Source organism: Phaethon lepturus, unplaced genomic scaffold, assembly GCF_000687285.1.
Source record: "Phaethon lepturus isolate BGI_N335 unplaced genomic scaffold, ASM68728v1 scaffold9117, whole genome shotgun sequence".
In the NCBI taxonomy this organism is placed as follows: Eukaryota; Metazoa; Chordata; class Aves; order Phaethontiformes; family Phaethontidae; genus Phaethon; species Phaethon lepturus.
In genome coordinates, this window is record NW_010552151.1 from 70,293 (window position 1) to 83,428 (window position 13,136).

The 13,136-nt window shown below is 38.0% G+C and overlaps 1 protein-coding gene across 1 annotated transcript in view; it reads right to left on the minus strand.

The window, feature by feature from the left end:
- The window catches only part of ANO6 (anoctamin 6), a 37,023-nt gene that overhangs the window by 9,048 nt on the left and 14,839 nt on the right, over positions 1 to 13,136 (minus strand). Inside the window, exons 7-14 of the mRNA XM_010291127.1 lie at positions 12,939 to 13,044; positions 11,614 to 11,674; positions 7,544 to 7,689; positions 5,978 to 6,055; positions 4,236 to 4,461; positions 3,186 to 3,355; positions 2,525 to 2,622; positions 276 to 406 (exon numbers count right to left, since the gene is read on the minus strand). Coding sequence (XP_010289429.1) covers positions 276 to 406; positions 2,525 to 2,622; positions 3,186 to 3,355; positions 4,236 to 4,461; positions 5,978 to 6,055; positions 7,544 to 7,689; positions 11,614 to 11,674; positions 12,939 to 13,044 — 1,016 coding nt within the window. The remainder of the gene's footprint in view (positions 1 to 275; positions 407 to 2,524; positions 2,623 to 3,185; positions 3,356 to 4,235; positions 4,462 to 5,977; positions 6,056 to 7,543; positions 7,690 to 11,613; positions 11,675 to 12,938; positions 13,045 to 13,136) is intronic.

A 13,136-nucleotide genomic window follows, 5' to 3' on the forward strand; every position in this document is an offset into this window, starting at 1 on the left:
GCCTTCTGGATACATTTCTCAGAGGATGGGGCAAAGAAGCAGCAGTACTCCTCCTTGTATGATCACGTGCTGTTTCCTAGTTATAAATTGTATTGAGGCTTAGCTGCTTCATAAAAGCTTGCAAAGCTATCTATAATGGCTCATCAAAACTTGTCTTCAAAAAACATTCGTGTCCTCTGCCTATACACTTGTTAAGCATTGCTTGTGTGAAGATTTTCTTTAAAGCATGTTTGCATCCAGCACAGATAATGAATCATAGTTAAACTGCCACTTACCCATTTCAAGATACTCATAGAACAGTCCAAGTTTTCCAATGGGCTGCAGGTGGTAGTCCTGTTCCCAGCGTGGAACAACCTTTTCTGATCTAGCAGCTGCACAGTATCTTCCGATTAGATTCTTAACCCAACTATCAGCCAGGGAGAAAAAGACCACTAACATTGGTAAAATAACCTAAAAAATTCAGTAAATGGAAAAAATCGACATTTGTGCTGTTATAGCTTTGGACACTGGATTTAGTTACTCTTGAATTACTGAAAACTTCCTTCAAACATGAGTATAATCCTCTGTTGCCTTATTCTGAAAGTGGTTAGTTACAACCATAAGTAAGAGTGTAAAGGAGTAATATATCAGAATCATAGTGATTTATACTTATATTGTATAGGTAAATGACCACGCAAAATTCAAAGTAACAAAAACTCAAGTTAAATGTAGGCCTGTGGTTAGATAGATTAATTCCTTCTGTTCACAAAATTCACAGAATCATAGAATGGTTGAGGTTGGAAAGCAGCTCTGGAGGTCATCTGGTCCAACCCCCTCTTGCAACAGGCAGGGCCACGTACAGCCAGTTGCCCAGGGCCATGTCCAAACAGGGTTTTGAATATCTTCAAGGACAGAGACTCCACAACCTCCCTGGGCAAACTGCGCTAGTGTTCTGTCACCTCTCACAGTGAAAACGTGTTGCCTGATGTGCAAAGGGAACCTTCTGTATTTCAGGTTTTGCCCATTGCCTCTGGTCAGTTCACCTCACTGTCGCTCCTCCAGCCCACACTTCAACAGCTCCTCTATGAGGCTTTTATAGAAGACAGTGTCAACAGCTTTACTGAGGTCCAGGTAGACAATATCCACTGCTCTCCCCTCATCTACCCAGTCAATCATTTCATCATAGAAGGTCAGCAGGTTGATCAAGCATGACTTGCCCCTGATAAATCCATGCTGACTACTCTGGATGACTTTCTTGTCCTTCATGTGCCTGGAAATGGTGTGCAGGATTAGCTGCTCCTCCACCTTCCCAGAGATTCAGGTGAGGCTGATCTTGAATGAAAACTGGTGAATTGTCTGTAGCTATTTTCAACAGTCAAAGGACCATATTAAAAAAGTGGGGGTGTGCATGAATGTCTATCAACAGAGACAGAAACCAAAATGCCTCTCTTTATAAGGTGCAGAGATGCAGAAAGAGAGCAGTTAAGAACTAGATCCAGAAGCAATACTCAACATTTCGACACCTAAATGTGACTTGTCACCCTGGGAATTCAATTTAAAATTCTGATCAGGTGAATGTATTTCCTGTACACAGAAGCGGGGAGTCGGTTGTCTATAGCTGGAGCTGACAGCTTCAGGCATGTTCAGTCTAGGGACTCTTCCCCAGATAACAGAAGATGTTGAAAAGGGGATGGGTCTACAGGTCCATCCTGCAACCAGCAGCCTATATGGAGCATTGCAGTCTGGAGGAAGCATATCTCAGCAGAGCACCCTAACCTCAACCTTACACAGTATTTGCGACATGCTTTGAAGTGGGGTCACTGTGCAACAAAGGAGCACAATTCATGGGCTTGGAAGAACCACAGCCTGAGGGAATGCAATGCCGCAGGCTGGTGCTTATGGCGTTTGTGAGGGCATGAGAAAACTGGGAGTTCCCTACTCCAAGCAATATAACAGTTATTATACTGATCAGCATAAAATAAAGAACAAGACCTGGGAGCAGGAACAGAGTCCTGAATGGTATCTTAACCTAAATTAAACGGAGGGCATTAGCGGTTAGCATGTTGCTTATTGTTTACATTAAAACATGAGTTTCCAGAGATCTGCCCTACTGAAAGAGAGTCTCAAATATGACTGTAAAACTGAGTTAAATTAGTAACTTACTTATGCATTATTTTTAAAAGCTCACTGTATAACAACAAATCATTCCACTCATTATTAAGCAATAGTATGTAGTTTAATATATTCACAGCTTCTATTGCCTCAATTTTATGTATGCAACCTGAAACACATTGAGTCTGACTTGCAGAGGAAGGATGCGTTTCTGATTAGAACTAAAATCAGTCAGAACAACAGTGACAGGAGCTCAGAACTACCAGACTGAAAATATCCAAACTGTCTAAAAAAGCCCCAAAAGACTAGTCTTATTCTTTTAAAATACAATATGCTTCTATTAAATCTAGTAACCACATGCCTGAACATATGATATGTAAATGCTGTACCTTTCAAATCTGAAAAAGCAGATTACTTAATTGTTTGAACTTACGGAAGAAGCACTTCTTGAACGTTGTTCCAGATTGCTTTACCTCCTACTATGATTGCAAGCTGAGTCGTGAGTTCAAGGAGACAACCGCCTGGATCACACTGAAGGTTGGGAGAGACATGAGAAATTTTTGAAGTTGGGTAACTTTTCAGGCATGAAGGAAGCATTTAAAATAATGCATTCCTGGTATATTATGATAACATTTCTTAAAGCAATACAAGAAAACTATTTAGGCAAACCTTTCCAATAATGTATGCAAAAGCCAACTCCAGGCCACATATGGCAGGGTTGAGAGGGCACCAGTGAAATACCAGGTGAAGTCATGCAGTTTTGCACTCTGCTGTCACCAGGCAAGGGTCACCCAGCAGAATAAGAATGCTTCTACTGATGTTCTCCCCTTCCCCTCTGTGCTGATTCACGGGTTGTTGGGCCATGGGAAAGTAAGCTTGTCTGGGTATGCATAATACACTTCTAAGCCCAACTGGTCTCGTGTCATATTCATTTATGCTAAGGGTTACTAAGAAGGCAACTGGCTTGGGAGGCAGTCACTTTTTGAACCCGCATGTAAAATATGTACAACTATGTTATACACTCTTAACTGCAGCAGAATACCTGGACTAATGGCTCCTGGTGTTTAAAAACAAACAATATCATACATTCTTACCTCTTCATTGCGATACTTTCCTAGCCAATAAACTGGATTTCCAGGGTGACCTACAAATCTACCCTTAAAGAAGGCTATGTAGAAGCATGAAGAATAGTAGTTGACAAACTGGAACAAGAACATCTTTGTGGTCAGACTGTTTTCATAATCGGTCTGTGTCCTCGGAAGCTCTGCAGTTAAAAAAAAAAATTAAAAAAGCGCCAACCTACAAGTAACCTACAAGCTGCTTTAGAGCCTCAGCTGGTAAAGTATGTGTATGCCTTGTATTCCTTAATATGACCAAGTGCATTATAAATTAGATTGTACATAATTCCCATGTATACTCTAACCATTATGCTAATTCTAAAACTATATGATTTGTAAAAAGGAAAGAACTTGTTCCCTGACAATAAAGAAAAAGAACAAGCAAAAGTTCCGATAACTCAGGGAAAAAAAAGCACCCAAATCCCACACACTGAGGAAAGATGCAAATATGCACTCTGAACTGATGAAACAGTATTAAATGAAACTATATTAAAGCACCACACTACTTCACACATCCAAAGTGAAATAGCTACTTTAATGCTGATGGCCTGGATATAAAGAATAATAATATTTGTGTCTGTTTATCTATTTAATAACATGGGAATGGTATCTAGCTTTGGAACAGTGACCTTATTTCATTTATTTACAAGAAAATAGCTATTCTCCCCATAAACAAAAGCTAATGTAATTGAATGTGTTATGCGTTACTGATCTGTTTTCATAAAGCTTGGTTATTATAGTAATTTTCTTTGCTTTGTCTGTTTCACAAGCACAAAACTGTAAACAATTGATATTTCATGCTGGCTATACAAGGAGTTTTCAGGCAAGGAGCTGAATATCATACTCCTTTGATATTGAGAAAATCTGTATTTGAAAATTTCAAGGTGGTATTGTGTGATTTGGTGAAAAAAATCTGAAATATGTGGTACAGGTGTTCATTTATTGGTATTCTTACTATACATAGAGATGCTATTTTTTCGTGCTATTTTACCCCAAGTTTCTATCTGAGGTGCAGCAGCGGCATACCAAAGTCAGTAATCAGGATTGCCATTTTTTCATAGATGACATTGAGAACCATAATGACTATAAAGCTGATGAGCGAAGCAGTTACTGAAGTGGCCGTCTGCGGAGTCAGGTACTTGCGGATCGCCTCCGTTCCACTAATGTGCTGTGACAATGTTGCAGAAAACACCAGGAAAACCGAGAGTCTGTAGACAATGATTCCAATAACTGAAGCAATAATCAAAAGAATCTGCCAAGGGAATGCAAGAGAGAAGTTAATATTGAACCACTGGCTTTGGGAAAGAGCGAGTTTGAAATACTTTTTACAACAGGCAAAAGGAAACCGATTGTGCGCCTGTCGTTCCATCACGTAAGGTGAGTGCAAGAGGATGCTCAAATAAGGTAGAAGGCAATACATTTAGAATCCCTAAAAGAAGCCTTTTCTTCATGCAGCATAGTCAATCTACAGGAAAGAAAAAAGATGGTCTGGCTTACGACTAATAATAAGGTTTGTACTGATGTGAGTGAAGTTAATGAGATGCATAATCAAACCTCATGCCTCGAGGCATGGGATGGAAGAAATCTCCCTCTTTTGACATAGGGCAATTGGTAGGATGGCAAACGTACGAGCAAGTCTGCATTGATTATGGAGGGGGCTGTACCTCCTCTTTCACATGATAATATTGCAGACTACAGACGCCTCAAAGGAATAGACAAATATTAAGCCAAGTCATGTAATCTGCAGGAGTTGTGATAATGATCCATGTATCCCACTCTGTTTGCCGTCTCCTCTCTTTCTGCTCCTCTTCCTGTCTTTATTTCTTGTTAGCTCTCCGGCTATTATTCAGGTTAAGGTCCTCAGAGCTGTGAATCTTTCTTTCGCTACCTCTGCAAACTGCCACGAATCTGCTCGCTTCCCCCCATCCTGCACATAATGAGAGAGTGCAGTAACACAAATGACAAACCCCGGCCCTTCAACCTGAAGTCCTGCCTGTTTAAATCCAACAGCGAGCCAGTATTCTTCCCTTTGTGTTTAGAGATGTGTTGATGATGAGGCTCTCCTGGGCTGCTGGCCACGACTCTATCTCCTGTCTGTCTTCTCTTATCTCGCATGAGGGCTTTTCCAGCTGCTGTTCGTGCCACAGGTGGGGAGGACACGCAGCGTGCTAAAACACTGAGCTTTGCAAGGTGACCTCTCTGGGCATGCTAACCATGTTATATACTGCTTCATGGGTGACTGGACTGCTTTCAAGTTTTAGTTGTAGTTAAAGCAGCAGCTCTGGAAGATTAAAGAGTGCCCAGCTTTGCTCTGTTAAGTGAAACAAAAACCCTGAAAGAGGCCCGGGACTGTGGGAATCGATACTGGAGCCAACGGCTGGAAAAAGCAGGATAGAAACTGGAGGAGATCATATAACCCAAAGTCTTTTCCTTACTTCCCCTTCAAAAGCAAAGACATTTGACTTAAAACAATGAGGGCAACACGAACGGACCGCATTCGCAAGCATAAGTCACAAGTTACAGCTGCAGGATATTTTGATACATATTTTCATATTTTAATATTTTCTATTGACTGTATGCTAATGAGTATTGGGTGGCTACAGCTACCTTCTTCCTGTGGGTCCATACCTTATGGGCTTGGTTTGTGCATCAGATGGAATCCAACCGAACCTGTTCCACTGTTACCTTTTGTTCTGTTCAGGAGGATCTTTTTATAGACACTTACTAGAGAAGTGAATTCATGAGGTAAAAGAATAAGGGAACTTTACCCAGAAGAAGACTGCACTTGTACAGAAAGTCATCCGTATGCACTTCCCACAGGCAGTATATGGCACATGTTCTTCTTGCTGTAAAAGATTTAGGAACAGATCAAGGATGCACCCAATCTTTTCTTCATATTTTTTGTGTGCTCCAGTTAAACCCTTTATGATATTGAGGGCAGAATTTTTTCAGTCCCTGGTTTTATTTCCTTTCCTGCTTTGTTGTTCTGGGAACTCACATTTATTAATGATTTCAAAAGTCTTGCCTGATTACATATGTCTGTCTTTTTTTTTTGCTGCCCATTCTAAGATAAAAATTACTTCCATAGAGGCTGAGTGTCCCCAGTTCTTACTGCCTTCAGCTATGACAGGGTGCATAGCCCTTTTCAATGGACCCATCCTTCTTGGCTGATCATGGCATCCAAGGTCATTATCTTTCAAGCCTCCTTGGCTAAAATTAGCAGGCACTAAAATTTTGGTCCCTGATTTCCATATTTCTCAATTATCCCATAAGAACAATAGGATGGCTTTCCCAAGGAAAATGCCTACCTCCATATGGTGGTGTCAAAATTCACTGAGTCCTTATAGGATCTCTGAGGATCAAAATCATTATGTTTTAGAATATTCTTCACTCTTTTGAGCTGTTTTAAAGGAACTTTCTAGCTATGATATTATACATTGAAGGTGGTATAGTTTTATAAGCTTTCAAACAGAACCAGTTTTTCGATAGGATAAGATGTAAAAAGGAGATCTATGTAGGATGGTTTCAACTATGGTAGTTAATTTTGAAACTTTTCAAGTGCCCTCTAATAAACATTACTGTAATGTGGATGGAATGCCAAAGCGATGCAAATGATCAGATAAATGCCAGAGTATATATTGACAGAGAATGATAAAAAGTGAAGCTTAGCTGGAGTGAGCTACAGAAGCTAAAGCTACTCAAAATGTATAATAAATAGAGATCTAAATTAAGATCCTCATAAATATGAATCCTATTTCATTGAAATGAGGATTATCCTTGTCCCTGTGAGTTTGCTGTTGTTGAACATAATTGCATCCACATGCACTTAGCAACAATACCTATTTATACATGTTTCAAACAGAAGCATCTTTGGTTAAAAAAACAGTCTTGGCATGATACATAATGTAATATCTTTCCCTCTATTTCACTCTTTTGTCCTGATGCATTCTTAGGCAAAGATAGCAAATGCTCTGTGATCTTGGCCTCTGGCAGCAACACTGAATCATTTCTTGGGGGATTTAATAAAGCAGACTTGGTCTCTTAAGCTGGGGTTGATGCCTACTTCTGTTTATTTATGACACAGGATCCTCAGCGGTGCAAGTTCCTCAAACAGGCAACTACTTTAGGTAGTTGCACTTCAAGGTGCCTACAGTTAGGTATAAATTCCCTCCCACACATCTGTACTTTATACGTTCAGTATTTCCAGGCCAGCATATCAGCTCTCCTTGAAGCACTGCTGATTTATACAGCTCCAGTCCAGATTCACCATTTTCACAGTGTCCTCTCACATGTCTATTGCAGTAGCCATCACCAGTTATCAGAATATTCCTTACCTGTGTGATTTCATTCATTACGACATGAGTGCATCGAGCTTCATATTCTGGGCGAACTTGCTCTTCTTGCTCCAAGTACTCAACTGTGTCCCATTCGTACTCCAGTTCAGCTTGCCGTCGCTTCCAAAACTCCAAAAACAGAGTAACTATCCAGAAGATAAACAAAGTGAGCAATACCAGGTGAGTGTTGGACACTGATTGACCCCCTGGGCTACAACATGTGGCTCGTGTTTCCCATACAGATTTCCACAGACATCGAATAAAACCCTTATTGGCTGCTGTGAGGTGAAAATAACTGGATCTACTTCTTCATGCAATTATTGCTTTGGATATATAGGTACTTTAATAAGAGAAACCTGGGGTAAATTGTCTTGTGAGCACATGCTAAAAAATACATATAAATTTATTTGCTTTCTGCCTAAAGCTAGAATTTGAGCACTTCGGATTTCATATTATAGACTGCTTTTGAAAAAGTTTATTGTGGGATGTGTAAGAAGGCAAGTTGTTTGGATAGGTGAAGAAAAAATGCTGGAGAGCACAGGACTTCTAGAAAAGAAAAACTCGGTATGCCAAAAATTGCCACGGGGAAAGCTCACGTTCATTCAGTCTGCAATTTTTGTGTGGATGAACTACCAGTTTGCAGACTACAAGAATCAATGATAGTTCAGGTAAAATGGCTGAAACATAGCTGTCTTTCCTCCTCTGCCAGCGTGAATCTGAAGGGGCTGCAGCTCTTTTTGCATGGCCTGGAGCTTAGAAACTCCCTGGGCTGGGTCCGCAGTTTCCCTGGACTGTGCTGCTACAACTGGAAGCGCTGGGAGACCAGGTACGCAGAAGCCTAAGTGGTGCTGGTTAGACATTCAGCTGGTCAAACTCATTACCTTGGCCTGAGACGTGATGCAGGTAGACCTGGCAGCAGAGGAGCTCAGGACCGGTGCCAGTACCACCCTCCCCGGTGCACCCGGATGCTTTATTCCTCAAGACAGCACATCTTCAGATTAAACGAGTGACACGGCTCTGCAGCACTGCCTGCAGGAGGAGTCAGTATCCCATCACTGCACTCCTCATTACTCCCATTGTCTGGGAGTAATTAACCCTAGAAGTGTGATTTTTTTTTTTTTTTTTTTTTTTTTTTTTTTTTTTTTTTTTTTCCTCCTTCCTCTTATTTCAATTTTTTTTTTTTTTTTTTTTTTTTTTTTTTTTTTTTTTTTTTTTTTTTTTTTTTTTTTTTTTTTTTTTTTTTTTTTTTTTTTTTTTTTTTTTTTTTTTTTTTTTTTTTTTTTTTTTTTTTTTTTTTTTTTTTTTTTTTTTTTTTTTTTTTTTTTTTTTTTTTTTTTTTTTTTTTTTTTTTTTTTTTTTTTTTTTTTTTTTTTTTTTTTTTTTTTTTTTTTTTTTTTTTTTTTTTTTTTTTTTTTTTTTTTTTTTTTTTTTTTTTTTTTTTTTTTTTTTTTTTTTTTTTTTTTTTTTTTTTTTTTTTTTTTTTTTTTTTTTTTTTTTTTTTTTTTTTTTTTTTTTTTTTTTTTTTTTTTTTTTTTTTTTTTTTTTTTTTTTTTTTTTTTTTTTTTTTTTTTTTTTTTTTTTTTTTTTTTTTTTTTTTTTTTTTTTTTTTTTTTTTTTTTTTTTTTTTTTTTTTTTTTTTTTTTTTTTTTTTTTTTTTTTTTTTTTTTTTTTTTTTTTTTTTTTTTTTTTTTTTTTTTTTTTTTTTTTTTTTTTTTTTTTTTTTTTTTTTTTTTTTTTTTTTTTTTTTTTTTTTTTTTTTTTTTTTTTTTTTTTTTTTTTTTTTTTTTTTTTTTTTTTTTTTTTTTTTTTTTTTTTTTTTTTTTTTTTTTTTTTTTTTTTTTTTTTTTTTTTTTTTTTTTTTTTTTTTTTTTTTTTTTTTTTTAGTTTGGCTCCTCATCCTGAATGATGAAACATCGATGGCATGCAGTTACAAGCCCAGACATTAAAGGTTATTTCCAAAATCAGGTGTGGTCAAGAAACGCCAAACTGAAGCACTTAAAAATCGGAGAACGCCATGGGCTGGGCTGTGAGATGACCTTGGCATCTCCACACAGGCAAAACCCCAGGAAACCTTCCTCCTCTGATTGTTCAGGGGCCTCTTTCACAGGGACTTCTCTGCTACTTGAGGCTTAGAAGCACAAAAGCCATTCCAAGCGGTGGGCCAGAGGATCACATCTGCCTTCTGCTGCAGGGGAAGACTAGTCTTCCATGAACCTCTAACTGCTGGTTGTGGCCCCAGCTGATTAGCCCCATACTGATTTGCTCCAGCTGCAAATCCAGCTGCTGCTGGGAAGTCGAAAAGTGCAGGGCCTCCTCCTGTGATAGGCTCTGTGCTAACAGCAAAAGAAGGGCACGTAGCATGGGGACAGTCCTCTCAGACCCAATAAAAAGAAAACTTCTACTAGTTAAAATAAGCCAGCAGCCAAGTTGCGTCTTTCAGAACAGGGAAGGAGCTGGATTTGGAAGTTTCATTTTGAACCAGCATTTTTTAAACAGCGGAAACAAATGAAGTTTCAGAATCGGGAGGTCCGAGCACTAATTCCACCTCCCATTGGGAACTTGCGCTGTCCCCTTTCAAGTGTGCCTCAACACTGCCGTTCGGTATGGCCCGGGTGTTCTGCCTCTGAAGCTGTCACCAAGGACTCAAAAGAAATGCTGCCATCGGAGAACATTCGTTTGTTTAACTGATCTTGTTCAGGGAGGGGATCCACCGATGTCAGCAAGTGAAGTGGAAGCTGCTGCTCCGGGAGCTTTGCCACTCTAGTCATGCCATCGCGGGAGAAGTGGTAGAAGCGCTGGTCCGGAGCATTAATGGTTAATTCCTGACACCGAACTCCCTGGTGTTTTATAGTGCTTTGAGATCTTTGAAGGGAATATACTAAAAAAACCCCAGAAATTATTTGAAAGTGCATTGCTGATAATGATGCAATAATATATCTAAAAATCTAATATTCTTTAAATTGTTTTGGGCCAGGATGTCTACAAAAGTATTACAGCAAGATGAAAATTACAGCTGGAATTATACCAGGACCATGGGTCATTTGGATTCAGTACAATTTTGACTGAATTTCTGTAATACAATTCACCTCTTTATGTAGTAGATTTATGATTAACTATTCAGATGACAAAAGATGATTACATTAGTATCAAACTCTTTTTTTTTTTTTTTTATTTAGAGAATTTCCTGCTGGTATTTTGATTTTAGCATGTATTTTGAAAGAAGTCTTCTTTTTGAAATGATATGTGTCATCTTATATTTCTTTAAAGCAGTAGCTATTTTGAATCACTTTATGTCATGATAGGAAAATAAAAATGCAATGTGCTTGCAAAAAGAAAGCAAATTAAGTATTCTCCTCAGCCTGCATATGAATTCAATAGTACACTGTATATAGACCTAACATATAACTTATTTTGGTAGTTTTTGGATAAGACAGTGCAATAAAAGCCAGTTAGCAAATTTGCTAATAGGAACAAATGAAACCATTCCTGGGAAAATAAATCTTGCCTAATCCTTTGCATACAGCACCAAGTTTCACCCATGGGAATCGTCTTGGTTTCAGATACATTTTGTCTTCTAAAAGATAAATCTAGCACTTGTAACTACTACACTTTTTACAATCGGTGCCTTAAATAAAGACAAAAGGAAAAAAATCCTGGGAAATAAAATAAATTACTATTTTTCAATTGCCTTGTGCAATCACACAGCTGTTAATAGGCACAGGCAGCTCCAAAACTCTTTGGAAAAAAACAGCTCCTCTGCCAGATATACTTAAGCATGTGGCTAGCTCTTGCTGGATGAACATGAGGCAGCTCTAATAACTTCTCTTGGACTTTTCTCCAAGTTAAATGAAACAAAACAGACACTGAAGATCAGCTTTAAGTTCTACCATTTTTTTGCTTTCGTATGATACTAAAAAAGAGTTCCTGTGTATTTTCTACACAGCTACCTACTGGTGAATTCCTGAGTGCTAGAAAATGAAGTAGTTGCAAATTTATCTGTGTTTTCTTGGCTGATGCTGGAGGCTCGGCCAAAATTAGATGACAAACCACAGTTGTCGAAATTTACTTACCCCATATGCCCATAAATACTGCAAACACCAGTGTTCCAAAGCTATCAAATATACAGAGTTTCTGGAAAAAATGGAAAATAAAAAAAGTCCTAAAATATAATCAAGCATTTTTTTTTTCATCCACATTGACCCAGAGAAGAAGCTGCTTACTGAACATGTTGATTTTTAGCTTTTATGTAGTTTAATAAACAAACATTATTGATAGTGTTTCCTTAATTTCTGTCAACTTACAGAAATTTGTACATTTACGATCCTTGAGTAAATTAAGGAAATTAAATTCAAAGCCCAGAATTAACAATACAAGCCAAATATGCAGCAAGAGGATAGTAAAATGGTGTGCTATCAAACTTCCTTCCATCTGTTGCATAGGGAGAGGAAAAGCAGTGCTTCTGGTCTGAGAACTCTATATTGAGTTATGTATTTTTAGTACAGCCACAAAAAGGCTGTGGTGGCCACATCTGGTTCTCATGAGCGGGATGAGAACAAATCAAGCTACTTAGTACAAACACATTCTGATGAGATACCTCTGCGGTCGCAATTTGTCTTTTCTTTCCATCATAGCCTTTTCCCTGTATTCTTATTTCTTTTACCCTTTAAGTGCACTGAAGCAACACATTAAAGCTGGGCAAAATATTTCTGACGAACAGCTGAAAAATTGCAGTTTTGAGAGTGACTGAATCTCGATAAAGGAATGACAAAAGGCTAACAGTAGCCTAGTGAGAGAAGTTAGCGGAGAAAGTCAGGCAGGTTCCTCTAGACAGGAACTCAGAGCAGGACACTGCTGTGTCACAGCTTCTGTCATAGCCAACATCAGCCTCTCCACGTACCCATCTCCTTGACAACATGGGTCAAATTCAAGGCATGGATACAGATAACTTCTTTGGGGAGGGAGGGGGCAGAATTTAGAAATGTCAAAACATGCTTTAAACATTTCCTTAGCAAAATGGATTCGGAGCTACTGATTTAATAATTGCATGTGAGTTTTCTTCTTTTTCCCTCCAAAGGAAGAAGTACCCCAAAATGAAACCATAGAGCTTCAATTTTGATTAACCAAAAATCATCAAAAATTTAGTCCTGTATGAAATATTTGGGGACTATGTGAAATAAAAACCACGATTTTTTTTCATCTTATATCAGAGTGGAACAATTATTGTTGTTGCTTTCACTTTTCAAAGTTCAGCCACTGTATCAAAAAGAACAACTATTTGCACAGTTCTCGCAATTCTGCAGGCCATTGGTGGAGGAACAACTTTGTTTTATATTTAGTACTACAGAAAGTGCAACTAAAGTTCAGTAGCATGTCTATAAGCTGTAAACGTAGTTACCTTGGACGATTCACAGGTGATGGTGAGGTTCCAGTAGGTACATACTTTATCACACTGAGGGCACATTATGATATTGCCTCCTATGTTGGGATCACATACTTCTTGGCTAAAAACAAAACTAGTCAATCACTCAGCAATGTTAAGTCCTTCAGTCTTTTTTTTTTTTTTTTGCACATGAGAACAGTGCAATAATCTCAG